This window comes from Plectropomus leopardus, chromosome 5 (assembly GCF_008729295.1).
Source record: "Plectropomus leopardus isolate mb chromosome 5, YSFRI_Pleo_2.0, whole genome shotgun sequence".
Taxonomy (NCBI): Eukaryota; Metazoa; Chordata; class Actinopteri; order Perciformes; family Serranidae; genus Plectropomus; species Plectropomus leopardus.
Window position 1 is genome coordinate 35,549,717 of NC_056467.1, and position 27,197 is coordinate 35,576,913.

A 27,197-nucleotide genomic window follows, 5' to 3' on the forward strand; every position below is an offset into this window, starting at 1 on the left:
CATCCACATGCATGAGAGTGCACATGCATACTTCAAATCGATACACAGTCCGATCGATTGGTTTCACACTATTCCACTTATCTTCAGGTGGCAATAACACACCCAGATACGGGACACTGCAATGCACTGGAAAAGGCGGGGAAGAGGAAGTCTGGTAGCAGGCAAATATTAATTTAACGATGCTGGAATAAAAAGAGCTTTGCAAATGTTTTGTTTTGGGAACACAGAAATACATTCAACATGTTTATTAGACGTCAAGGACGCACAGTGTCCCTGACACTGTAACACAGACTGTAAACATTTTATTTGGAGGCCAGAAAACTCCACAGTCATGTGACACAACCTGAATTCTAATGCTCTTCAATGTTCCAGAAGCTTTTCCGTTTTGTTTTTTTTATCATTAATGTTGTTTGTTTATTTATTTTTTGCTAAAACATCACCTTTGAAAAATAATTGTTGAAAACAATATATGATTAGCTAACTTCAACACTAAATTCATTTATTGAGTCAGTAAATTATTATTTTGCTATAATACTGTTGATCCTGGTCTCAATCTTTATTAAGACCTTTTTTTTTCTTTTTCCAAAGAAAATCTATTAATTGAGTTTTCTAGATGAATATAACTATATATAAATCACGTAAAGCTTTGGATATTTCCATGTTGTACTGAATCGAGACAGCCCCCATGAGTGTTCAATCATAATCCTTCACCCCTAGAGAGTAAGGTAACTGCTATTACTGCTAGTGAAAAGGGACACTTTTGGCTAACTTGCACACATATTTGGCTCTAGCTAGAACACACATCATCTAGTTAGCTTGGTGGCTGGCATGGGCCACTGGGTATAGTAGTGCATTGTAATAAGATGAATTGATATATTGAAAAAATCACGTCAATAAATTGAATCTCTGCTGATTTCTGTAAAATTATGTGACAATGTATAATATAAAATCACGTTTTATCTGGTGCAAGAAAATGTTGCATGCAATATCTTTAAATCATTAACTAATCACTTCAGGAATAAAGCTGTTAAGACATGGAAGTAATTTTCAGGTTATGTAGTTGTTCCAGTATATGAAACAGACAGGGCGGAGTGAAGCAGACCTGAGCCACAGCAGCCTTGTGTTTCTTCATGAGCTCGTTGAGGTCCTCCTGGTCCTCCTCCATCCTGGACTGCAGGTCGTTCTTCTCTCTCTGCAGACGACTCAGCTGCTCCTCCAGCTAAAGGACAGAAAGCAAATCAGTGTGTGAATAGACTGGTCCAGCTGTGCTGGAACTACTGTATGTCAGCTCTCCCACCACAACAAAAAAATCTGTTTTACAGATAGAAAAAAACCCTCAGTCCCACTGATAGGATCTGTGCTTCACACAGGGTCAAGCTCTCAATGTTTAGCTCTATCAGTCAAATGTTTTTGTCTGTCTATCAAGCAGGATCAATTGTTAAATGTGTGCAGACATATGCATTAGGCAGTTAGCAGTCTGCTGAAGAGAGTAATATCATTTACCACAGGCTAAAAACTAAATGTACAGCTCAGAACAAACTCAGTGAGAGTTAAATGGGCTGCAAGTGACTTCCACTCATGACACTGCATGTGGATTTGAACTTAACATCATAGCTAATATATTGCATCTCTGGGTATCAGCAAACTCACTGATCAGCAGCACATGAATATCATCAATGTGTTGTTGTGTACAATGATTTCAGCTAAGTGCAATAGTGCTGACAGTAAAGGCATTAAGACAAGCAGGGGTTATTGTAAGTATTACAATTTGTTTTAAAAGTCGAAAAACTAGCTAAACATGAATCCGTGAAGGTCGTTTTAAAACTCAGAAATCTAGATTCACTTATTCCCACATGGATACATTAGAAAATTAACTGGGCAACCATCTACAAACAAAAAAAAGTAAGATCACACATAATACAAAAGCAAAGCCAAAAGCATTTGAGCACACTTAATGCAGTGATACTGCAAAACACTCCTCCAACACCGCAAACATTAACAAAAACACAGTAAGACACCGTTTAAGTTATTTACCAAAGTTATTAACACTCGTTTCATTTCTGATCAGTGTGAGATTCTCACATTTTGCCTTTACCTACAGCGCACTGTGTTTCTCCGCTCTGCTTGGAGGAGAGAGGAGGAGGAAGAGGGAGCAGTGCAGAGCAAGAGCAATTAAAGCTCCGTGATCAAAAAGCCAATATGGCTCATGTATGAATGAAGTGTAATCCATCCAAAAGATGTAGACAACAAAAGTAGCACCCAAGGGAAAACAGTTCATTCAGGTAACTCAGACACAGGCTGCATCGAAGCAACAGACTCTGGAGGACACCCTCATGAAGGAACAGACATTCTCTCGAGACAGGGACGAGGCTAAACAGATTAAAGGGTGGGCTTGTCATTTTATACTTTACTTTGTAAAATGAATGAATAAATAAAGATGATAATAGGCTAATGCACTACAGAGTTAGCTCATTTATTCCTGTTGTCAAGAACAGACTATTCATTGGCTTGATTTAAATAACTTTGAAGAAGCCTACTTAAAGTATGTGCTGTGCAGCTGCATTATCTAGAAAATCAGAGGTATCTGATCTGTATTGGGGGCAAAAATCAGGACATCCCTACTAAGGACATTCCCTAGGCACACTGGCGTATACACTTACATTTGTATAAATTTAGAAAGAAAATCTCTACCCTTCCCTTTCACTGTCTTCATAAACATCTGAACAAACAGTTGTAAAATACATCTTAATGGTCATAGTCTGGAGCCATGCACTGGTTTTGTAAGTGTGCTACTCTACGCATAGCAGAGGGTCTCTGAGGAGAGCCCTAATTAACTCCTACACAGCCCCCCTCTTATCACAGGGCCCAACAGGGGTTATTTAAGGTCCCAATCATTACTAAGATATCCAATTAGAGGCTAAAAGCTAGCAGCAACTGTGTCGTTCCCTTAGCTGAGGGGAGGGACTGCGCTGGAGTAATCCTATTTCTGTAATGACAGGGATAATATACAAAAGAGGGAGAGAGGTTGGTGGTGCACAGATATGGATTAATAAATGATGAATAATGTGAGTATGTGAAAAGGCTAATGAATCTATTTGCATATAGCGAGTAGATGAGAGGAGTGGGGGACAGGCAGAGCCGACATTGTGGCATCTGTCTTATTAAGAAACAGTCCAAACAGGATGTTAAATGAGCCTAAATAAGTGAATCAAAAGACAGCTTCAAAGTATGGATTTGGGCTGAGGGTTAGGTTTATTTATTCCTCATCTATTTTCATTAATACCACCCACTGCAGAGACGTGCCAAGGTGTACTTCACTGACTAAAAATATCCATGTAGAATCTGGGGCAAATTCATTTACATATCACACTTTCCTTTTTTAAATTCACCGTTGGCCTCACTGAGTGCTGATAAAAGCTTTGAAAGCAGCTCCAGCGCTGCAGCGTGGGGAAAATATTGTGATGGACGCTTGACAAAAAAATCTGACAGTCGAAAGCATCAAACTTTCATTTAACACATTTAACAATGGGCTGTCAGTGCAATCTCAACCCAATTACGTGTCTCCTATCAGATTGCTGCGGCTCTCTGTGGAAAAATAAAGCTGTCAAAAACATGCAAGACAATTTTCTCAAAACACTGCAATTATGGTGCTAGAACAGCAGGAGAATGGCGAAAAATGGTGGACCATCTGAAAGAAATGCTATTTGCATGATTTTATCTTTGTTGAATTGCAGTGTATGATGTGGCTGGGGCTGCATCAAAAAAATCCTCCATTTATGTAATAACCCTCTCTCTCATCAGTTCTCACAGCCTCTAACTGTCTCAGCAGGCTGCATGTGAGATGTAGAGGTCGTCCTCAAAGACACCATTTCAAAACAAACAACTGGCGACACATTCATCTCATCTCAGCAGCATTCCTTTTCCCACCTTTCTCTGAGCGGATAAGGCATTTTGTGAAAACAATTAGGTTGCTTTACATGGTCTGCATTTTCTGAAGTAGAAACTTGTTAAAACAACCTGACAAAATGATTGTTGAGATCAAGTCACAAAACCCCCTTGAGATAAAGAATACAGGGCCAAAGGTTGTGTAGTTTTATAGGGACGGCTGTGGCTCAGAGGTAGAGCGTGTTGTCCTCTAATCAGTAGGTCGGTAGTCAACGTGTCAAAGTATCCTTGGAACCCCAAATTGCTCCCAATGCTGTGCCATCGGAGTGTGGATCCATGTGAATGGTTACTGAGTAGCAGGTGGCACCTTGTACGGTAGCCTCAGCCACAAATTTGTGAATGGGTGAATGTGATATGTAGTGTGAAAGCGCTTTGAGTGGTCAAAAGACTAGCTAAGTGTTATACAAGTGCAGTCCATTCCATTCCACAAAAGTTAGCAACTCGTTTCAAATACTTAAATGTTCCCTTTGGAGTTATAGACATCTGGTAGCTGTGGAGCTGTTACTAGGCAGGTTTCCATAACACAGCACAACAGTTAAGCGACATTTTCGAAATGTCGATATAACACAATGGGAGAAGACTACGTTTCCATTGAGTAATGTTGTACGACTTCTTCTCTGGCAATAACATTCAAAGAAGCATGGTGAGCTTTATTTCAAATGCAGCCACCGCACTGGACGTCATTATTTCCAATCCAAGTCCATGTAGGCATGTTATGAAGCCATAATGGAAAGGCGAGCCCCTTATATATGGGAGTGGCCATGTATGAGGGATTTCTGGGAGGTGATAGTCCACGATTTCACAGAGGAATTGTGGATTCAAAACTTGCGAATGATCCAATCAACTTTTGAAGAGTAATGTGATGCAATAATTCCTCTTGTAGCGCCTGCTGCATCATGAGGGAGCCAGTTCCAACAAGCACATAGCCATAGCATCATGTGACCAAGAAAAGCCAAACAAGTGTTTCCATTGCAGTTTTGCAAAATATGGCTTTTTTTTAGATCACCTACAACACCACCTCATGCAAGCGTAAATGCTGTTTTGCGATAAATGGAAGTTTTTTCTAAATTGAAGTGTTTCCATCAGGCGTATTTTACATTTACATTACATTACAGGGTTCACGGAAACCCGCCTAGTGATGAGAGGCTCACTGGCTTATTTGTCTTGTGCATGTGCACATGGGTAACACAATAACAACTTCTGCAGGACAATTATTGAATGTTCACTTGTATATTTTCTTATCAGATACTGTATGAACAAAGGGCCAAGTATAATACTAATATTAATACATACTTTTACATATGTATTTTGTGTGTGATTATGTACTTATTCATTGACAATGTATTTTGACACATACTTTTCACGTGATTGGTCACATGACTGTTCACAAATATATTTAAGACAGTCTTGCAGTGTCACTTCAGTCTGACAAAGAGCTGTGTTGCTCGAAATGTTACAACTACTTTGGTGCATCAAATAAATGATAATTGGAGCCCTGCAGTGTGTGAGCCATTTTTTGCCTTTTAAGATTGCTGCATCAACTTACAACACTGATAAGGTTACAGCCTGAGAAATTCCTCCACTAATAAAATACACAGTCCTTTTTCACCGTTTTTTTCTGACCACCATTAGCCACGACTTGAGTGGGGTGGATTATGTGATTTGGGAGCCCCAGGCAAACACTGCCTTGCTTTACTTTTTTACTCTCTAACTGTGAATGTTGCAGTGGGAGAAAAAGTACTTCAAACTTTTGCTTGTATGAGTAATTCTTGAGAAAACTGCAAGCAGCAACTACACAGGCCAAGCACTCGGCCGTTTGAAAACAGGCACGTTTTAAACAGGCACGGGATAAGTTTTCTGAAGAAATTCTTAAGAGCAGTTAGTTCTTCTCCAGGTCATTTATTAAACAGGGATACTTTTGGTAATAAACAGACTTTTCCCATACATGTGCATCCTTATTTGCTGTATCATCCTGCTCTCTCCATCCATTTCTCCTCTCCTACTATCTCCTCCTGACCTGCAGCTGTGTCAACTCAATTATCTTTACCCTTCATTGCACTGTGGACATAATGTTCACCTTTCTAAAGCACACAGTCAAACTTTTCAAGGTGCTATGTTGTATTCAGATGAGACTCAGCAATATGTTAAAAGCAGTTTTAATGGTAATTTCTCTTTAACAGGCAGGAGAGAAAGCAAAGGGAGATTAAACCTCACTGACACACAGAGTAAGATTGAGCGTAAATGAATAGCAAGAGAGATGTGGGAGAGAAGAAAGGGCTTGGGAAAAAAAAGGCGGTTTGACTAACATGTGGAACCAGATTGCCATGGGAATAGCACATACAGTCAGAAAAGTCATGCCAAAAGTATAGAAAAATATAAAGCTCAGTAAGATTAGGAGAGGCTAAGATAAGAAGCAAAGATGTAAAGAAAGAGGTATAGACAGAACAAAGAGATCTGTATTTTTTGCAGGGAAAATAAAAGTCCTACAGCAGAGAAAAGGAAAATATTGTATAAGAAGCAGAGTGGAGAACAGTGGGGGCTCTGAGGGAACAGTGTGCCCTCTGACCCCTCATCTCTGGCTAAAGGGAATAATTTGACAAACAGTATCTATTGCTGCACAGATGGTGAAGCCTCAAAACAGCATAACCTACGTGATCATCACTGAGCTGTTTTCCTCATATTATACAACTTGCAGTTAACCTAATCATAAATTTGATCAGAACTGCCACCTGTGGTTGTGTCAGCGCAGCAAGCTTGTTATAAATGTTGCTTTTAAAGGTACAGTGTGTCAGATTTAGGGGGATATATTGGCAGCAATGGAATTTAATACAATAAATATGCTTTCAATGGTGTATAATCACCTGAAAATACGAATCACTGTGCTTCCATTACTTTAAAGTGAGTCGTTTAAATCTACATAGGAAGCAGATCATAATTTATAGAGATCACAGAGTTGCACTTCCATGTTTCTACAGTAGCTCAGAAGGGTCAAATCAAACACTGGCTTCAGATAGGGCCATTCACCTTTTCACATTTCTGCGTTGGCCATAGTAGTAAGAGGACCAACTGCAAAGAGCAGTTACATTGTTTGGGTTTCTAGGGTTGGACTTGGGTTTTTTGTTTTTTTTTTTGAGGGAGAGAGGAAGCAATCTTTGTGGATAACTCAACTCGTGGAGAAAACGAGTCTTAAAGAGTCAGAATGTCTGGATCTTAAGGAAGTATTTCACCGATAAACAGAAAGCCCCCACATAAAACTAAGCTATCTCTTCAGTAAAAAGACACAAATGCTTTTGAAATTGGTGCTACAGAGAAAAGAGAGAAAAAGTGTGTTGCTCAATAGGTAGAAAACCTACAACTACTAGAGCACTATGTGCTTGACATATTGTGGAATGGTCCATGTGAAACAATGGCAACCGCCAGATCTGGTATTCCACTGGTTTACCACAATTCATCTATACATTCTACTCACACTCTTTTGATACAAAGCAGGTCGAAAATTAGCAAAATGTCCCTTTAAGTTATCAGAGCAAGAGGGGGACTCAACATTAGCATGTGCTGGACAAGCTGCTCACAGCAACATGCATAATTCTGCTCACAGTAAAGACCTCCTGAAGGTCTGGATCAGAAAAAGGTGAGTACAAATTAACTTATGAGAGAAAAGAGCTGAGCATGTTGTAGGTGAGCAGCCCGTCCCTGAGATGCCAAACCACATCTGAGATTTACTGATTTGTAACATGCAACTGCTTTATTCCTAGTCTGTTTGTTATGGTGAGGAAGAGACATCTGTGGATAATTCTGCTCCCGATAAAAACCTCCTGAATAATGACCATAATAATGAACTGAATGAATTCTAGCTAGGAGAAGTTTTGGGTGGTTACAATTTGCAATTCACCACTAGATGCAACAAAATCCCCCTAAAATTTTACATACTTTGCCTTCAAAGGTTAAGAGGAGGATCCAGAGAGTTGTACTCACCGCCTGTTTAGTTTTAGAGATGTCCTCCATCTGGACATGCAGATCTTCAATCTCCACCTCCATGGATTTACGAGCTTTAACAGCAGCCGCACTGGTGAACTCAGACTCCTCCAGCTGGAGTACACACAGAGATTTAGAAAAATGTATCAGCTTATTAACCTCAGAGTAACAAAATGTACTGATTTAAGTTAGTAAATCATATGCGCAGCCTCTTTACTATAGGGCTGCACCTAACAATTATTTTTTAACAATTAATCTATCCATTATTTTTTCGATTAATCGATTAATTTATTGATTCTCTTTTTATTGATCTAACTATTATCTTTTTATTACTCAAAAAATATAACAACAAATTTACTGAAAATAACATTTTAAAACTTGTAATACACTGCAGGGCATTATTCTCCAACAAAACATAGCCCAGTCGTAGCTGGTAATCTGTGTTTTACAGTCTGATATAAAGTCTCTCCAAAAACAAAATAATGCAAGAGCGTGTTCCACTCCACAGGAATGTGGCGCAATCTACATTTAGCAATCCAACAGAAAAATAAAAAAACAATTTAAATTCAAGTCACTTAACAAAACAGTTACTCTTTGTTACAGTAACAAACGTCAAATCTAGCAGTCCAACAAAAACATCTTACAGTAAAATTAGTGCAATTTGAATAACACTATAACTTAAATAAATAAATGTGGAAATACATAAATAAATAAAATAAATAAATAAATAACTGTAGAAATAAAATAATAAATAAATATATGTATAAATAAAGAAATGTAAAAATACAGAAATAGCCTTTTTTATTACCAAAATGCCCTTGTTTTTTCATTTATTTGTGTATTTAATTATTTATTTATACATTTATTTATTTATTTATACTTATGTCATTTTTTGTTCTCCATACAATACATCCAGCGCTGCTCACGCTCTCACTACGTGCGCTGTGTGAAACGGTGCGACGCATCAACGCACGTTACGTGAATCGACGGATTCACGTAATCAATTACATCAATTATGTTGACCTGTCACCCTAGCCATACTTTACTATACCATCAGCTGATTCTGGATACTGAAAGACAGCAGCCACCGTCTGTTTACCCTGCTGCCATCTGGAAAAAGATACAGAAGTATCCACTGCTGAACCACCAGACTATGGAGCAGCTTCTTTCCCCAGGCTGTGGGACTCCTCAACTCCTCGTTCAACGCCAAAAAGATATAGCAAGATTAAGGGTCAACTTTAATTCATTTTTTTCTTAAACCACGTTTAAGACCTTGTACTTTGTACCTTGCGCAGGAAAGGTTGACATATATTGTTAAAGGTAAACAAAAAGAGTTTGTTTGCGTTTGGGACTCATTTATGTCCTTCTTGGCCGATAAAACATATATCACCGACTAAAAAGGAAATGTTACACGGATAAACACGAAAGTATTGATCCTACCATTTAATTATTTCATTTTATCTCATTTTATTTCATTACTTTCATGTTGTTTATATATCTTTACTATTCTATTTTTTCATTTATTTTTAAAAATTTTCTTCTTATTATTGTTATTATTATTATTATTATTGTCTTTGATGTTCTGGAGAACCAGTTTCTCAAAGCAAAAAATATTATTATTATTATTGTTATTATTATTATCATCATCATCATCATCATCATTCTCTTCTTATTATTATTATTATTATTATTATTATTGTTGTTGTTGTTGTTATTGTTATTGTTATTATTTGATTTAATTATTTATGTATTTTTGTTAATTTACAATCTGTAATCATTGTTTTTGTCATTGTTCATTTTATTTTCTTTGTCTGTGGTAATGTGTGACTGTTTAAAAGGGATATATTTTTATACACAGATGAACATGTTTACACTTTGAATTTTAATAAAAATATTGTTAGGAAAAAATAAACAAAAAAAAGGCAAAGGTCATGTCAGTGACAGTGTTCCAGGAGCTATATGCTCATTCAAACTCCTTATGATTGGTCTCTAAACAGATCATGTCTCTGTCCAGTAGCTGCATCTCACGACCCTGTTTGGGTCCAAGACAGTGTTACATCATTATACACAAACAAATGGGGTAGAAAAACGAACATGCATACTTAGATAAAAACATCAGTAAGTGTCATAATGTGCGTTTTTTTTTTGTATTTGGTGAAAGGATTTTTCAGGTAGCCCTCTGAAACCTGCATTGACATCAATTTTATTGTGCTGCTCTCCGACACCTTTTACAAATATTTAAGCAATTGGAACCTGATTAAAGTGGTTTCATTTCTGTCAAAAGTTGAGAAAAAGGCAATGAGCAATGTGGCCAGAAAGGTCTGGCAAAATAAGAAATAAGTAGATTTGGAAAAATATCCTTTAAAAGGCTACACAGAGCTATATTTCCATTTATTATTATAATACATCTTAAATTATTTTACAGAATAAAGAAAGTTTTTGAGCATTTTTTAGGTCACTTTCCCTTTTCTTTTACTTTTTTCTAAATTTTTGTTTGTTTGGAGGTGTTTTTCTAATTATCAGTTCAATTTTTCTTGTTCTTTTTACTAATTTCTTGCTAATTTCTTCTTACACTGCTCATTGCTTTCTTAGCATGTTTTTGAAAAGAAAACAAGCTGATTTGCTGATGTTGTAAAGGATTTAAGTTGAAACAACAAACATATGATGGGTTATAGTGTGATTATTTCTGTCCGCCCCATTGACTCCAATAGAACTGACACCAAAGTCTGGCTCCTGGACCAATGTCCCTGACCTTTCCCTCTTTTTAGTTTCCTGGATGTTATCATAGCCAATGCAGAAAAAAATGCTTATTTCTTCACCGTGAACAGTCTCATTAAAAATAAATAATAGGCTATTTGGAAAAAAAGGGACACGCTGTCCAGTCCTGAGAGTGAGGCTACTGCCTGGCAGTTTTTCAGTTTTCTTATTTTGTCCAAACTGAATCTCAGTCTCCTCTGGTGTGCACAGAGCAGTGACTAACCCACTGTCATCCTGTGGAGGTGAGGAGTTAAAAATAAACCCTCTGTGCAGACAAAGCACTGGCAGCTGCTGATTCTGAGGTCAGACAGGATAGACATCTACAGTATCTTAAACATGACGCATCATTATTGTTGAATAAAACACCAGGAACTAAGCATCAATCAGTCTGTAGGAGGTAAGCCTGTATGTGTATGATTTCTTTTTCTTACCTGGTTTTTGAGCTGCTGGGCGATCTCCCTCTTGCTGGGTGCATTGTTCTTAATGTGGTCCAACATGATCTGTGCGTCAGCCAGCAGAGCCTTGGTCCTCTTCAGGTCCTTCCTCAAACGCTTCTCACCAGTTTCTATGTCACCACTTCTCACCTGGAACACAGGAACAGTTAGGTTTTGTTACAATTTAAAGGACCAGGTCTTACATTTAGTAACACATAAAATTAAACTTACACACACAGTTTAAGAGTTTGCGCAATATATGATGGAAAATCATCACCTCCATTTCTGTCAAGCCATTACATTTAAAAATGTACAGTTTTTGTTTTGATATTACTGATGGAAATAAACTTTTAAGAACACCAGTAAAGCATTAAATGACATAATTAACATTGGTGTGTGTATAAAAAAAGGGCTTCTTTAACCCTCAGGGCCCGCTTTATTTAACTCACACTCACATTGCTCCAAATGCACTTTTCCTAATCAGTCTTTAAAAAAATATTATATATTAATATTATTTTCTTCTTTCACTGAGTTGTTTATAACCAACATCAGCCCTATTCATAAATATCAGATATTAATTAATTTTTAGAATTTTAACCTTATGTTTTTAGATGAAACAAAAAAACTGCCTACCTGCTGAGTAGAATTTTTTTTTTTTTTGATGAGCACAGCCTGGAATATGTCAATGATTTGCAGCAACACTGAATGTATAGCATGTAAATTCTCCATATGCCAAATATGGTAAAAAGCCCAGAATGACACCCAGAAATAATACAATGCATGTTTTTATGTTTTGGTGGCTGTGGGATAAATAATACATTTTTTTAAAAAAATTAAATTTAAATTTAAAAAAGTCGTTTTTTAATTTTTTTTTTTTTTATTTTTCTATCATTTTTTGCCCTTAACACTATGACTGTAAACAATTTTGGTTACGCATTGTATTTTAGACATATTGTAGGAGCTGAGCTGGAAATTCCAAGATTAAACAAAAATACACAACTTGCCAAAATATATGCATGAACACAGCCAAAATTATCAAAAAAATAAGAATGGAAAGTGTGTAAAATGTGCCAAACATTCCCTAAGGTGAATTTATTTGGACATAAGACATAAAATAAACTGAATATTCCCCTCTCTTTACATAATAAGAAAATATTACCAGCATAGTTTAACACAACAAGGTCAAACATTGAATTTCTTTATAGTCGTTTGACAAGAATTTAAATCAAATCTCCGTCAGTCAAAGTCCTTGCAACTCTGGAAAAGAATTTTAGAGATTGGGGTGACCATCTCTTTTCAGATTTTACCTTAACCCTTTGAAACGTGAGCAAATTGGCTCGACCCAAAATGACCCAAAATTGAACAAGAAATTTGTAAAAAAGTACAAGACTTGAAAGTTAGTATTTAAAAAAAAAGCTATAAAAAAATAAATAAAACAAGTTAAAACAAGGAAATGGCCTGTAAAACATGCTTGAAAATTATTATATTTTTGTTACAGAATTTTAAATATGTCATGATAATTACCTATGATCATTGTTTTTTCCTTGCTTTTTTTCCCACCAAGACATTTTTCCCTTTCATGCAATCTGTGAAACATTTCTTGCAATCTGTGGAACATTGCTTTTTTTCCCCTTTTTTGAAAGAAACTCTGTTGACAAGATTTTAGGGACCAAAAGAACATCATGTTTGGAGATGACAATATAGTAGACAGTAAACAGAAACTCTCCTCCTCTGTTCCCTGGATGTAAACTGAAACATCAGTCTTAACTTAATCAATAGTAATCACTCTCTAATTGCAGTTGGTAAATATCACATAAAGATTTGATTCAGTCTGTTTAGGTGAGTCATTTCAATTATACAGAACACCCACATCTCCCCCCACTTACCTCAGCAGCAGTAGGGCTCCAGCTTTAGAGCAAATATCATTACTGACATACTGCTGCTATCAAACCCTGAATATATCAAATGTGCATTTGACATGACATGAATGTATCAAGGAAACAAACAGATACACAGATTGAGTCCTGTAGGAAGTCCAAACTGACTGATTTCACTTTTTAGAGGAATATTGCAGGACATCACATCAAGGTTTTTTTTTCACATGTCCTATTAAAGGCCACGTTTAGATGAGAATGGCCCTTCTAAAAACGGAAAAGTCTTTCCTTGGTGTTTTTAAAAAAATCTGTGTTCAGATCATCCAATCATCGTGTACATGGATCCACATAAACAACTGAAAACGCTGTAGTATGCATGCCAGGCCAGGAGTTGTCGGTGTAACTTTGTATTGACACACCATAGAAGAACACCACGCACCAGCGCATAAAGGTGGTCTTCTACAGAGCGGTGAGTATAAACAAACAAGAAGATATGGGGAGCGCACCCATGAGATCTGACTGTGATAATAACCTCAGTAGAGTCAGCAGCACAAATTGTTATTGTTGTTCTCCAACTTGCACAAGGCTATTTGTCTGAATCATAATACTGTGACATCACTGTTCTCACAGCGCATTGCAAGTTTAAACTGTCACAGACAGGGTAGCGTTTTTTAAAAATGACACCTTGGAACCCAGTTTCAAAAGTTTGTGTTTTTAGGCTCCCAAAATGCTGCTGTCTTGTAAACTAAAGGGCAAACTACAATACAAGGTTAACGTGTCATGCAAGAACTTTTGTCATGTAAATGGCCCCTAAGATCCTGTTCCAGTTCTGACCATGGAGTGTATACAGAAATGGACAGCATGACAGCTCGCTTTAAGTGAGCCAAAACATATCAATCACTCCTGGTGGCTGGCTGCAGTATTGCTCATAAACCTCGCCCCATGGGTCAAACTAAAAACTTAAAGTACACATCAAATCAATACAAGGTTTAGGTAGTTGTTATCACTCTGATGTTTGTTCAAGTGTTTGTTTTTCTGTTAAGTTTGGTTTCAGTTAGTTAATTGATGCTATAAAAAAGGATTTGGTTGATGTGCAAATTGAGGGCTCTACGATCAGTGACACTTCTAGGGATTGATCAGACAGCAGGAACCTGATACAGCAGAGATCACTACTGTGTAGACTGTTGCTCCAAATGAATTCACCAGTGCAAGATTGCAGCGGCCGTATCCAGGACATTTTGGCTTTATTTTTGGAGGAAGTATATATAGTCATTGGTTCCAACAGAAACACAGTGGGGTTACCTTGTCCTGTGCTGACAGAAACTTTGACTCCAGCTCTCTCTTCTCTTTCAGCACCTTCTGCTTCTCATCGTACTCCTCTTCAAGCTGGACTTCCATTTGCTTCAGCTGGAGACACACAAAAACAGTAAGAGCGATCGGTGAATTCATAGTTCTGTCTGACCACACAGGGAGTACTTCATGTAGGGCACACACAGTTTGGCACATGGCAGCTGTCCTATGACAATAATCGATTAATTTAATAGGTATACAACACTCAAGATAATTGGAAATGTTGACCTGCTTGTGCGACAAGTCAGTAGGATTCATCCTCTATGGACCATAAATGTCTGAACCACATTTCATTGAAATCTATGGAACAATTGTGGAGATACCTCAGTTAATTGGGTCAAATAGTAGAGTAAGAACTACAAACTGATCATAGTTGCTGAATATTAAAACATTACTGGTAAAAACAGCGTCCAGTCTACAGTGACTTGTATGTTCACATACTTTGAATGTATAAAACTCAGCAAGGTTTTTGTTGAGGTTAACAAGGCCTGACTTAAAATGTACAATTTACACAAAAACAACGGGTCTGTTTCCTTCATGTATGTGTTCAGCATAATCCATTATCAAATACTATGTCATTATGTAAATGTCACTGCCACACAGTGTAGAGCCAACACTCCAGCTTGTGTAATTGTAGAAAAAGCTAATTATGCGTGGGCTAATGAGGGCTCAACTGGTGGAGGGCAGTCAGCACCGGCATCGCAAAACAAATACAAAACAGCATTAACAGCTATATTAACATCTAGACTAAAGATGCACCCAGATTCTAACAGCAAACCATTCAGTCACTCTGCCGCCTACACGAACAACAACACACAAACAACAACACACAAACATTCTACTCCACTGCCTACACACCGTGTTGATATCATGTGGCAGTGAGACCAGTTATGGGAGCCATTATGCTGACATATGAACCAGTGTGACTCCAGAAAAGTCACATCAATTACATCTAATTATTCATGTAAATCTTACAAATGCATTTAGAAATACAGTTGAAAAAATCTGTTGTACGTGTTTGTGTATGCACATAAAGGCCAGGGATGAAATTGCCTGTACTATAATGGCTCACTGTAAATTAAGCACAACATACATTTCATCAGAGCATAAGCCACAAAACATGTCATACAAACCACTCTGCTACTCAGAGGTTCCACTTTTTAACTATACTGCTGTTTTAATTCACTCATTCCAATCCTTCTCCTTTCCAATGCCTTTGCTGTTGAGTTACTGACAGTAAAAGCTTCAGTTGGTAACTTTTATGAAAATGACTTTTTGTTTGCTAAAACTTTCACTTTATTCTGAAAAAGATACATGAGACTAGGGTTGGGCTTTAAAATACGGCTTTAATATAATATCACTATATTTTAAGGCCATATTGCAATACACAATATATATATATATCGATATTTTTAAATGTCATTTAAACTAACTACTATAAACTACTAAAATACAAAATTATTTTATGAGGTACAGTTACTATAAAGTTAAATGAAGAGCAATTTGGGGTTCAGTATCTTGCCCAAGGATACTTCATCGTGTTGGCTGAAGGAGCCAGGGATCAAACCACTGACCCTTCAATTAGCAAACAACCCACTCTTCTTCTGAGCCACAGCTGCTTTACCTGCTGCTGGGCTTTAAATGTGAAATATCTGTGCAGGAAGTGTTGAGTTGTATTGACAGCAGCTTAATAGTGAACAAGCAAGGTGGGAAACCCTGGCTGTTTAAGGTGAATAAAAACTGCACTGTGTAAGAGAAGAGACAGTGAGCACAGCAAAGTGGTGAGTGTGACGTGACTATAATGTTCTACTGATGGAATAAGTGTTGCGTGAACAAGAAGGAAGTGTGGAGTTTGTATTAAACAATCAAAAGCAAATTAAAGCAAGAGCAGATCAGAACATTCAGGGATGTGTCTCAGTGACATATGAGCATTTATAGAGTAGGAGTTATCATAAATATTGGCCTGTCTCTAATATAAGCCTATTTTATCCAAAGGTGCATTGGAGGTTGGGTTGATAAAATGGGACTTCCTACAGTCATGAGAAATGATCAGTTTTCTTTCTGGTGGTTCTAAACTCTAGTATGAAGACATTATTGCAGATTTTTAGGAGCTTGACACATACTACAAACTATGAATCAGAATATCACAGCCTTTGCAACTTTTCTTTTTTTTTTCATGTGACTTGCCCTTTAATAAGTATTTGATTGTCATTGTGCACTGATATAGACCAGCTGTGAGCTATTAAAACTCAAGAAAAATTTATTCAAGCAGAAGACACCTGAGAGACACAGCAAGGTAAAATGGTTAAAATAGTGGCTCTGAACAGGAAGCCCGGGATGTGAATTTCTATTTAGGATTTCAATTATTGGTATATCCTTGTCTTTTTTTTTTAATGAACCTTTATTCAACCCGAGGAACCTCTTGAGATTAAAAATCTTTAATGTTTATGTAGCATTTTTGTGTTTCTAAACGTTTCCCTAAATAATACAGCCCAAAGTCCAAGCCAAAGGGAGCTCTCTCTGCTCCTAAGCTGCCTGAAACAGCTCATTTGAGTTTCAGTGTTTACTTCTGTGATAATGTAACATCGCAATGTAATAAATAGAATATAATGTGCATTGAGAGAGCCAGCTGACCAATCATAGTAGACTGGGCTTCTTGGGAGGTGGGACATAAGCTCTGAGTGTTTCAGTCAGAGGTGCTACAGCAGAGGTCAGTAAGAGACACATCACGTGCTTTTCAAACATTAAAGTATGTAAACCTATTCCAGTAGACCCCCAAAATATAAATATGATTCCCAAAATGAGCATCATAGGGCCTCTTTAAATCTGTCTGCATAAGATTCCACATATATGGAGCTGCATACATAAAAGCTCTTTTGCCAAACTCTGTACGAAACCTAGATGTGGACCTCTTACTTCTAGTCCTTACCTTTCTGTGCCTGGCAGAACACATTTTACACCTGTCTCCCCTGACATAAAAAGTAAAGTGACTGCAAACTTAAATAGTTGTATTAGCATGTGTGCATGTAGTGCACATGCTGAGCGTCCTCACCTTCTTGCTGCAGGACTGTCTGATCTCCTCCACCTCATCGTCTTTACTCTCGATCTCCTTGGAATGAGTCTGACGCAAACGCTCCATCTCCATCTCCAGACGAAGCTTGGCCTGAAACAAAAACAGACATTTTACACCCTGCTCTCACTTCGCTTAAAGGAATTCTTACCTGATCTTCAACCTTATATCCATATATTATTCATCTGCGTGCATATGTCCACAGTAGTTGCTGGTGTTCACTGTATTACTAATAAACTGTCATGTTCTCACACTGGAGGAACTACAGGGAGCTGGCTAAGAAAGCTTTTGCTCTCTGTTTCTCTGTCTGCGAGCATCACTACAGCTCAGTCTGCTGCTGGAGCTTTAAAGAAAAAACAAAACAAAACAAAACAAAACAAAACAAAACAAAACAAAACAAAACAAAACAAAACAAAACAAAACAAAACAAAACAAAACAAAACAAAACAAAACAAAACAAAACAAAACAAAACAAAACAAAACAAAACAAAACAAAACAAAACAAAACAAAACAAAACAAAACAAAACAAAACAAAACAAAACAAAACAAAACAAAACAAAACAAAACAAAACAAAACAAAACAAAACAAAACAAAACAAAACAAAACAAAACAAAACAAAACAAAACAAAACAAAACAAAACAAAACAAAACAAAACAAAACAAAACAAAACAAAACGAGACCTAAAGTTTACATGGTGATCTTTATGGATAAGTTAACACAGTTTATGTCAGGCTGTGGTGACTGTTGATGGCTGTCCAGCTAATCTAGATGGAAGCTCCTAGCATTACAGGGCATTAGCATCTCCTACTTTGTGCCCACATTATGCTTCGTTGGACGAGTAAAGTGGAGTTGGACAATGCCATAAATGCACTTGCACTTTAGGCAATGTGTTAGAGATAATTTAAATAGGGACCATTGCTGCATTTTTCCCAAATTGTTTTCAGATATTAAACTAAGCCTGTCTTTGTTTTATAATTGTTATCAGCAATACAATTGTAGTGTGTGACTTTATAATATTTTAAAACAGCCTGAGCCTATAGTAGCCAGAGTTCTTCCTACTGTCTGAGGTAATGGTCGGTATAATATTACTGTAGGGCAGTGACACTCAACTTGTAGCCCGTGGGCCAAATATGGCCCCTGATAAAGTGCCAGGTTCTTAATCCAAAAAAGTGCCAGTGGAGGATCCCCTTCGCCACCCAACAGAGGTTCTATTACCTAAAATCCCAGAAAAGTCCTAAAATCCTAGAAACACCCTAAATTACTAGAAACATACTAAAATCCTAGAAATGTCGTAAAATCCTTACAAACCTAAAATCAAAGAAATATAAAAAAAAAAAAAAATACAAGCAAAGTCCCAAAATCCTAAATATGTCAAAAATCCTAGAAAAGTCTTAAAATCCTAGAAACATACTAAAATCCAAGAAATGTCCTAAAAATCCAAGCAAAGTCCTAAAATCCAAGAAATGTCTGAAAATCCTCAAAACTTGAAAATCCTAGAAATGTCAGAAAATCCTGGAAACATCCAAAAATCCTAGAAAAGTCCCAAAATACTCTCCTTAAATCCAAGATGTCCTAAAATCCTAGAAACATGTATGGGGCTGCTGTGACTGGCCCCTGGCCTCCTAGTAAGTAAGTTGAGTATCCTTGCTCTAAGATCATGGTATCAGTATAATATTACTGTAGGGTATGTAATCTGTGAAGGAGACAATCCTGCAATAAGTATGCAATTTATCTTAGCAACAGGCAACAGACATCCTGCTCGTAGACCTCCATGGAAAAGCATCATAAATTTGGATTTTCCTGCAGTTTTATTTCAATTTATGCAGTTATAACTTAAAAAATGGCAACGATGTGCATGGCATAAATGTAACACTGATTCGAGGTATCCTGAAAGAATAGAGAATTTAGTGTAGCCACAACCCTGCTGGCATCTGGAAAAAAATCCCAGAAATATCTGTTGTTGTAGCACCAGACTGCGGAGCAGCTTCATTCCCCAGGCTGTGATACTTAAGGATGGGGATCGTTAATTTTTAGTGACATTGAAACTATTACTGAGACTCCTTAACGATCCAAGGTACATTTCTATTATATAGCGGAAAGACAACCATACATTTTTAACAAAACTGGTTTTACTGTCACTTTCAGTCATGTTTTTAGTGATTAGTAAATAAATTATTGTATTTTAATTTAAATATTTACTTTGAAAAATCTTGTCATCAGTAGTTTTAATTATGTATTATTATGTATGCAAATAAGATGAACAAAGCTCATGATGGAGCATTAAACAGGTTGTAACTCCATCTCTACTATCTATTCTATATTGCTGGGAAAATAACTTTCTCACCCAAACAACTGTATTATTCAAGTTTCTTGCCAAAAACTAAATTTTCTTTTTCTTGATGTTACATTTGATCACATCATGATGATGCTTTACTTACCTTTGCTTAACAGTTATTTTTTTCCTGAGCCGCCCCTGAACACATCACAATGGAACCTTACACAACCTTGTTTTTTTATTCTGCCAATTTCAACTCAGATTATTATTTTTTATTGACGGGACCTGTTACAAAGTTTGGATGTGCTTACCAGTGCTGCTTTGAGTGAATGATGATGAAGACTGTGCTGGCTGTGACACAGAAGCAGCAGCAACAGCTGACAGAGTTGAAGGACTTTTTTCTCCCCTGAAGAGTCGAAGGCTCTGCATTTAGGTTTCATTTGATGTACAATCGATGTATGCGGACTAGTGATTGGATTTAATAACATGATTCAACTCAAGATGTAATGTTACGATCCATGAGACTCCATGGCGGTATCGATGAGCTTAAAAACCTTAATGATTTTCTGGTTTTGAGAAAAGCAGAACCGGGATCTCAATAAAACCAGGTTTTGATCCCCACCCCTCGTGATACTCCTAAACTCCTCCTTCAACTCCAAATGATGTAGCAGGATTAGGGACACATTTTAATTTGATGAATCTACCTTGTACCTTGTATTTTATCCTGTTCCCTATACCTCACATAAACATAGCAAATTGTCTTGAGATTAAGCTGTGTTGCAAACCACACAGTCAGCTCAATGTAAAGAAGATAAACAAGGATGTCCACATTTGTTCTAAGGTAAGGCAACACAGTGTTAGCGAAATCTGCTGCAAAGTGACAAGTGCACAGAACCTCATACATTATGTCGGCAACATCGTGGTTAACGTCACCTTGCAACAAACCAAGGTAGTTAATACCCACTAGCATTATGGCCAACTTCAGCTATGTAATGTTAGCTCATTATTTCATCTGTTCAAATTAGTCTGAGTACTTTTGTTCTTTGACAAGATTGGACGTCACTGTTAACTAAAGCAAAGGATGTAGATAAAGTCCACTGAACTGAAAAGCATTAACGTTAGCTTAGCTGTAATGTTAAAAAGAAAGCAAAGGCTGGCTAATGCTAACACCACAGCATAGTGAAGACCCTTAGATGGCTTCTCTGTGAAATAATGAGCTTCTGTTCCCAAAACTTCTGTATAGTATCATACATTTTGACACTGACAGCTGCCATCGTTAGTTTAGGCAGCATGCCGACTGTTTGAGTGAGCTATGGGGCTTAACAATAGGTTAATCGTGCAAAGTAATGTAACGTTTACTGCCATAAACTACATTTAAGGTACTTGTTTTCATTTTTATGTGTTACTATGCGTGACCTCAGTGAGAACTCCACTTGTTTTATTGTCTATTAGAGTAGCATGTAGCCCTGCTTTAACTAACTTAATAGCTTCCAGCTAGGTGGGTGCATTTCAACAAATTAGGTCGCACCAGACAGAGGCCTTCTATTGAGCTTCAAAAAGGCCCTTCAGAAACCAACGTGTGATGTCACTGACACTACGTCCATTATTTAGAGTCTATGAGTGGGAGTACTGTGCTTTGTCTGTACCTGCTCCAACATCTGGATGGTGCCGGCCTGCTCGTCCAGCTCTTCTTCCTGATCCTTCATCTTGGCCTCCATGTCCCGAAGCTGCTTCCTCACCTGAATAATAAAACATACAAAAATAGTCGAAGAGAGTATGTAATATGCATATACACGTGATAAAATACAGTACGGCTAAGCAATATATCTCTATTATATCAATATATCAATATTGTGATAGGAGACTAAATACCATCCTTGATCATAAAAATCATAAGTGTTGTCTTTTTCTGGTTTTAAAGACTGCATTACAGAGAAGTGATGTTTTTATAGGAGACTAGATGTCCTGAAGAACTACATTTATAATGGAGCTGCTGTAGCACTGAAAGTTCTATAAATGTACAAAAAAAAAGAAAAAGTGGCAATAAATACAGTAACACACAAAGACGAATCATTAAAGAGGAAGAAAGAAAGAAAGAAAGAAAGAAAGAAAGAAAGAAAGAAAGAAAGGAGACCTTGGCCAGTGATGCCTCATCCTTGGATTCCTGGGAGTTGAGGTCCTGCAGCTCGGCTTCCAGCTGATCCACCTTCAGTTTGACCGCGCACACCTCCAGGTCCTTGTCCTTAAGGACATGACATTACAGTCAGAACACAGAGAAGGGGACAGGCAGCCAGTTACAGTGTGAACATGGAACAGGAACACACACACACCTCATGATGAACAATTATTTACTCAGCTCAGCAGGTACTAGCTACAAGGTGTAAACACACACACACAAACACACCTACAGAAAAATATTTCCAGAACGTGGGCTCATAATAAAACTCAACACATCTAACAGACTCCTGCTGAGTGGACAGACGCAGTGCAAAGCTGAAGACCTTTTTAACAGACACTATTAAGATCCACAAGTTTCCACAGACAAAAGATAGATGTTCAATGAAAAGGGAATGTATATACAATATTGCACAAGCTTTGCCTATTTATAAACTGGGTTCATACACATTTTACTGATAAATTTCCATGATTTTGCCTTGATTTTGAGGAAAATGTTTGAGACAACACATTCTCTGAAACGACCATTGATACTCCTTATTGGTTCTCTTTCATTACTATATAATTGCATTTTAAAAATATATATATACTTTTTTTTTTTCAAATAATGAATTCAGAACAGGATTATAAATGAATATGCAAATATAATTGAGGAGCTGTTTGTTATTTATGAGAGGGGAGGGGATGGTGCAAAAAGGGGAAAGCATGTCAAATAATATATCTGGGGGGGTTATCTAAAGCACAATGGAGGGACCGATGTTTTTTATTTTTTATTTTTCATGGTTTTCATGGCTGTATGAACCCTGTATAACATTGATGAAGTGGTCATAACTGATATGTTGGATTTAATTAGTTAATTTAATATAACTTATTAACACCAGGGGCACATAAAATTAAGCGCAAATTAATTTTAAGCATTAGTGTAAACACAGCTACAACCCTGAGTCATAATGTTTCCATTCCACCTAGAACCTCTTTATGTATGTCAGATTGGTTAACTGTTCACTTTCCATTCTGATCAGTACTTTTTCCCCCATGATATATATTTTAAGATTGACCCCTCCAATAACTGACAATGCAGCTGTATTTTGAGCACTGTCTCATTACATATTAAGTAACTCATCTTTAGCACTGATAGATTTGGCAGACTGACAGAACTTAACGTCTGGCACTGGTGACTCAGGAAGTTAGCAGGAGACAGAGGGAGGTGAATGACTCAGAGTGTCACTGGGTGGACCTGTCAGACCAGTCAAGCAAACAGTATGGGGCTGAACAAATATGGGTTTTTTAAGGCAAAGTTTACTTAAAAAGTGTTTTCTTCTAGTTTCTATTAGGTTAATCTTTTGTGTACACTCATGGTTAGATGGAGTAAATGCAGAGGTTACAGTGTGTGAAATTGTACTTTATGCATGAAATAAATACAGTAATGACATAAAATGTGAATGAACTATTCTAAAGGAAGAGGAGAACCATTTTTTTAAAGATTTCAAAAGTTATTGCAGTGTGCAGATGCCTGTTTGAATCTGTCTGGATGTTGCTGGATTTTGTATGTTTAGGTCTGTTGTAGGTTTGATAAGAATTGACATTAGCGTTGCAACTATCAGTGATGAATTCATAATTCATTTCACAGATTTTCTTTTAACATAAACGTAAAAACGTTTGACAATTAATCATGGTTAAGCTCATATCCCATATATTCTCTTTGTCTGGTTCCATCTTCATGAATTTGATTATTTGCTGCTTTTCCTCATTTTATATTGTTACAAATTTCTCCAGACTTTAGATTGTTGGTAATCAATAAAGCAATCGTGAAAGTTTTAATATTTTTACTTTAAATAGTAGTGCTGGAAGTGAAAAACCAACAACTTACTAGATTTTTTTAAGGAGCTTTTCAACCAAAAAAAAAGTCTTCCCAATATCAGTCTTAAGACTTAAATCTCAGAGAATTCTAAATTATTCTCAGAATATTACCACCTTCCCTTTGCCTATAATGGCCCAATTATGCTGTTGAATAAATCTGTATGTCATTACACGAATAAAAACAAAAAACATATCACATGAGTGATTTGTGACACAAGGCGGGTTTCCATTACAGAATTGCCCAAAACTTAAGCAATATTTTAGAAATGTCGATAAGCCACAATTGTGAGATGACTGTGTTTCCACTGAGTGATGTCCTGTGACTTCTCCTCTGGTGATAACATTCCAAGAAGCATGGTGATGGATGTTCAAGCATAAGCAGCTTTATTTCCTTTGCAGCCACCACATTAGCCGTCATTATTTCCAATCCAAGGCCACGTAGGCATGTTATGGAGCGATAATGGAAAGACGAGCCCCTTATACGTGGGAGTGGCCACGTATGAGGGATTTCTGGGACCTGATAGTCTACGATTTCACAGAGGAATTGTGGATTCAAAACTTCTGGATGATCCACTCAACTTTTAAAGAGTTATATGATGCAATAACAGCTCTTGTAGCGCCTGCTGCATCATGAGGAAGCCAGTTCCTACTGACAAGCACATAACCATAGCATCATGTGACCTAGAAAAGCCAAAAAGAGTGTTTCTATTGCAGTTTTGCCAAATATGCCTTTTTCGGATTGCCTGAAATACCACCTCATATGAGCTTAAAAACTGTTTTGTGATAAATAGGATTTTGGTTTTTTTTGTTTTTTTAAATGACATGTTTGCATTAGGTATATTTTATATTTGCATTTTCCATTTGCGGAATTTGAGGGTTAATGGAAACGGGCCTACAGACTGGAGCACACAGGAACAAACCTCCAGCTGCTGTCGGAGGCTGAAGGCATCTCCACTCAGCATGTCTTTTTCTCGGGCCAGTTTCTCCCTCAGGGTCCTCTCCCTCTGCACCTCCTCTTGGGCTGCACTCAGCTCACTGTCAAACCTGCACACACATGTACACACACCCCACTGACTAATGCTGGCAAAACATTCTAATGAAGCCAAAACGACAGTTACTGATGACGCGGGAGGCAAGATTCAGCATGCATATTCAACTATACATATGCATGCATACCCCCCCCCCCCTCTTTACACTTGTTGTATTGTTACAGCAACACCACTGGGCCCTACACAGCCTGAGGAACACGTCACAATGAGGTAATACGACTGTGTGAAGTCACATGTATCTGCAGACATCTGCTCAAACACGCGTGTGTGTGTATACTGACTTCCTCTGCTTCTTCTCCAGGTCGTGGTTGCGGCTCTGTTGGCCCTCCAGGTGAAGCTTGGTGTCCTGCAGTTCGCCGTCAGTCGTTGGGTTTTCTTCTTCAGCTGCTGGACGTTTCGCTGGGACTCGTCGTTATCGGCCTGCAGGTCGCTGATCTGCGCAAACACACATGCAAATAATCAGAGCTGAGAAAGAATGCTGTTGCTGGGAACTGCACAGAAAAGTGTAATGCCATGTGTAATTACCATCCCTGCACACATACAGTCTACACACATTACGTTCACATGACAGCAGCCTGAAAACTGCCATCATATAATTTACAATAACACGTCACAGCTGACCAATCAGCATGGAGAGCAGTTCATCACATGTTGGTGTTGTCACATTCAACTTTAAACTTGGCTGAGACACTCCAGCCATGGTGGCCATAAATGCTAATGTCAAAATGCTAACATGTATACTGATCTACATGCTGGTAAAATGTTTACCATGTTCATTACCTTAGTTTAACCCTTGACATCCCCTGACATCACTTCTCTTGTACTGTGTTCTGATGCTTTCCCAAGTACTAATCTTGCTAATCCTTTAAAAAATTAAAAATACATTTTAAATATTTTTAAGAATTATAATAACAATAATAATAAATAATAATAATAATAATAATAATAATAATAATAATAATAATAATAAATAATAATAATAACAATATTTGGTATTGTTACTGTTACTGTTATTGTTGTTATTATTACTATCATTATTATGCATTTTTTAGGTCATTTCCTTGGTTTGTTGCCGTTTTGTTTTTTTGTTTTTATTGTGTTTATTTTTTTCTGATAATCAGGTATTTTTCTTGAACTTTTTACAATTTCTTTTTTGCAATGTTTGGGGTCATTTGTCAGTTAGTTTGACATTACCTTTTTTCTCATGTTTTTGAAACAAAAAAGAAGGCCAATTTATTCAGGTTACAAAGGGTTACAAACTGAAAGTTAAACTGAAATTATCTGGAAGCCATTAATGTCAAAAAGGTTTTACAAAACAATTTTCCATGATTTCTCTGGTTTATATGGGCTTCAGTTTTGTACTTATGAATAACTCTGGCTTGCTGTTTGGGGTGGCATGATGTGCCAGTATTGGTGATAAGTTTGATATATGAAAATCAAATCCAGATATCATGTTAATTATACACATATGATAATATTGTGTAAGTAATCAAGGAGCTCTCAAATCATTTCCGTTTCTTTTAATTTTCACTTTGAGTCTCTCCCTTGACACCACTATTCTTTCAGTGTGATTGCTCTTTTTGATATGATTTTGTACAGTTATGGTTAGGCTCTCTTTCTACCTCCCCTTAAAAAAGTAGACAAAATACACAATAAACAAAGTGTAAGATGAGTTTGACTGACACCAGGTTTTTTTCTAAAGATTTTCAATAGATATTGCAAAAATATCACAATTGTGAACTCTTGTGGCCATGATATTAATGTAGTGAAAATCAGATATTGTACAAGCCCCACAAATATTTGAATTGTGAATAAACAATAAGCTTGAAAGTGTCTAATTTGTGAAGAGCCTCGTATCATACCTTAAACATCAAATGTTTGGGATATATGATTTTATTGAATGCATTAATGCTTAGTTAAAACAAATGAATTCTACAAGAGAGAGAGTCAAACAGCATGGTCATCATTATATCAGAGATGGAACACCATGGTTTGTAGCTGCAGGTGTGTGACTGAAAGTTTGTGTGATATGCACTCACCCTCCTCTCCAGCTGCCGTTTGTTCTGCTGCTCCACCTCCAGCTTGTCCTCAAACTCCTGCTGCAGTCTCTTCTTGGTGAATTCAATCTCCCTGATGGCTCGCTCATACTTCAGCCTCCACTCTCCTCCTGTCACAGCAGCATGCTCACAGTCAGCTTTACCTGGTTCGTTTCATATCTGAACATTTTGCTGCATGCCGCTCATATGAAATGCTTTTTCCTATAAAGACATGTCTGTCACAAAAATACAGTATTAGTTTGAAACCTAAGTACCTCCCATCCTCTGTGAGTCATAAAATACTTATATGAAAGATACATGACAGGATCCCATACTCTGACTTTTCGGGACATTTTTAGTGGCCAAACATTTCCATGTCATTAAAGTCTCATTT

The 27,197-nt window shown here is 37.2% G+C and overlaps 1 protein-coding gene across 1 annotated transcript in view; it reads right to left on the minus strand.

The window, feature by feature from the left end:
• The window catches only part of LOC121943023 (unconventional myosin-XVIIIa-like), a 162,213-nt gene that overhangs the window by 31,291 nt on the left and 103,725 nt on the right, over positions 1–27,197 (minus strand). The window contains 11 exon segments of the mRNA XM_042486381.1: positions 1,103–1,219; positions 7,921–8,034; positions 11,109–11,261; positions 14,288–14,392; positions 17,388–17,498; positions 21,330–21,422; positions 21,818–21,925; positions 24,639–24,762; positions 25,049–25,124; positions 25,127–25,202; positions 26,807–26,934. Coding sequence (XP_042342315.1) covers positions 1,103–1,219; positions 7,921–8,034; positions 11,109–11,261; positions 14,288–14,392; positions 17,388–17,498; positions 21,330–21,422; positions 21,818–21,925; positions 24,639–24,762; positions 25,049–25,124; positions 25,127–25,202; positions 26,807–26,934 — 1,205 coding nt within the window.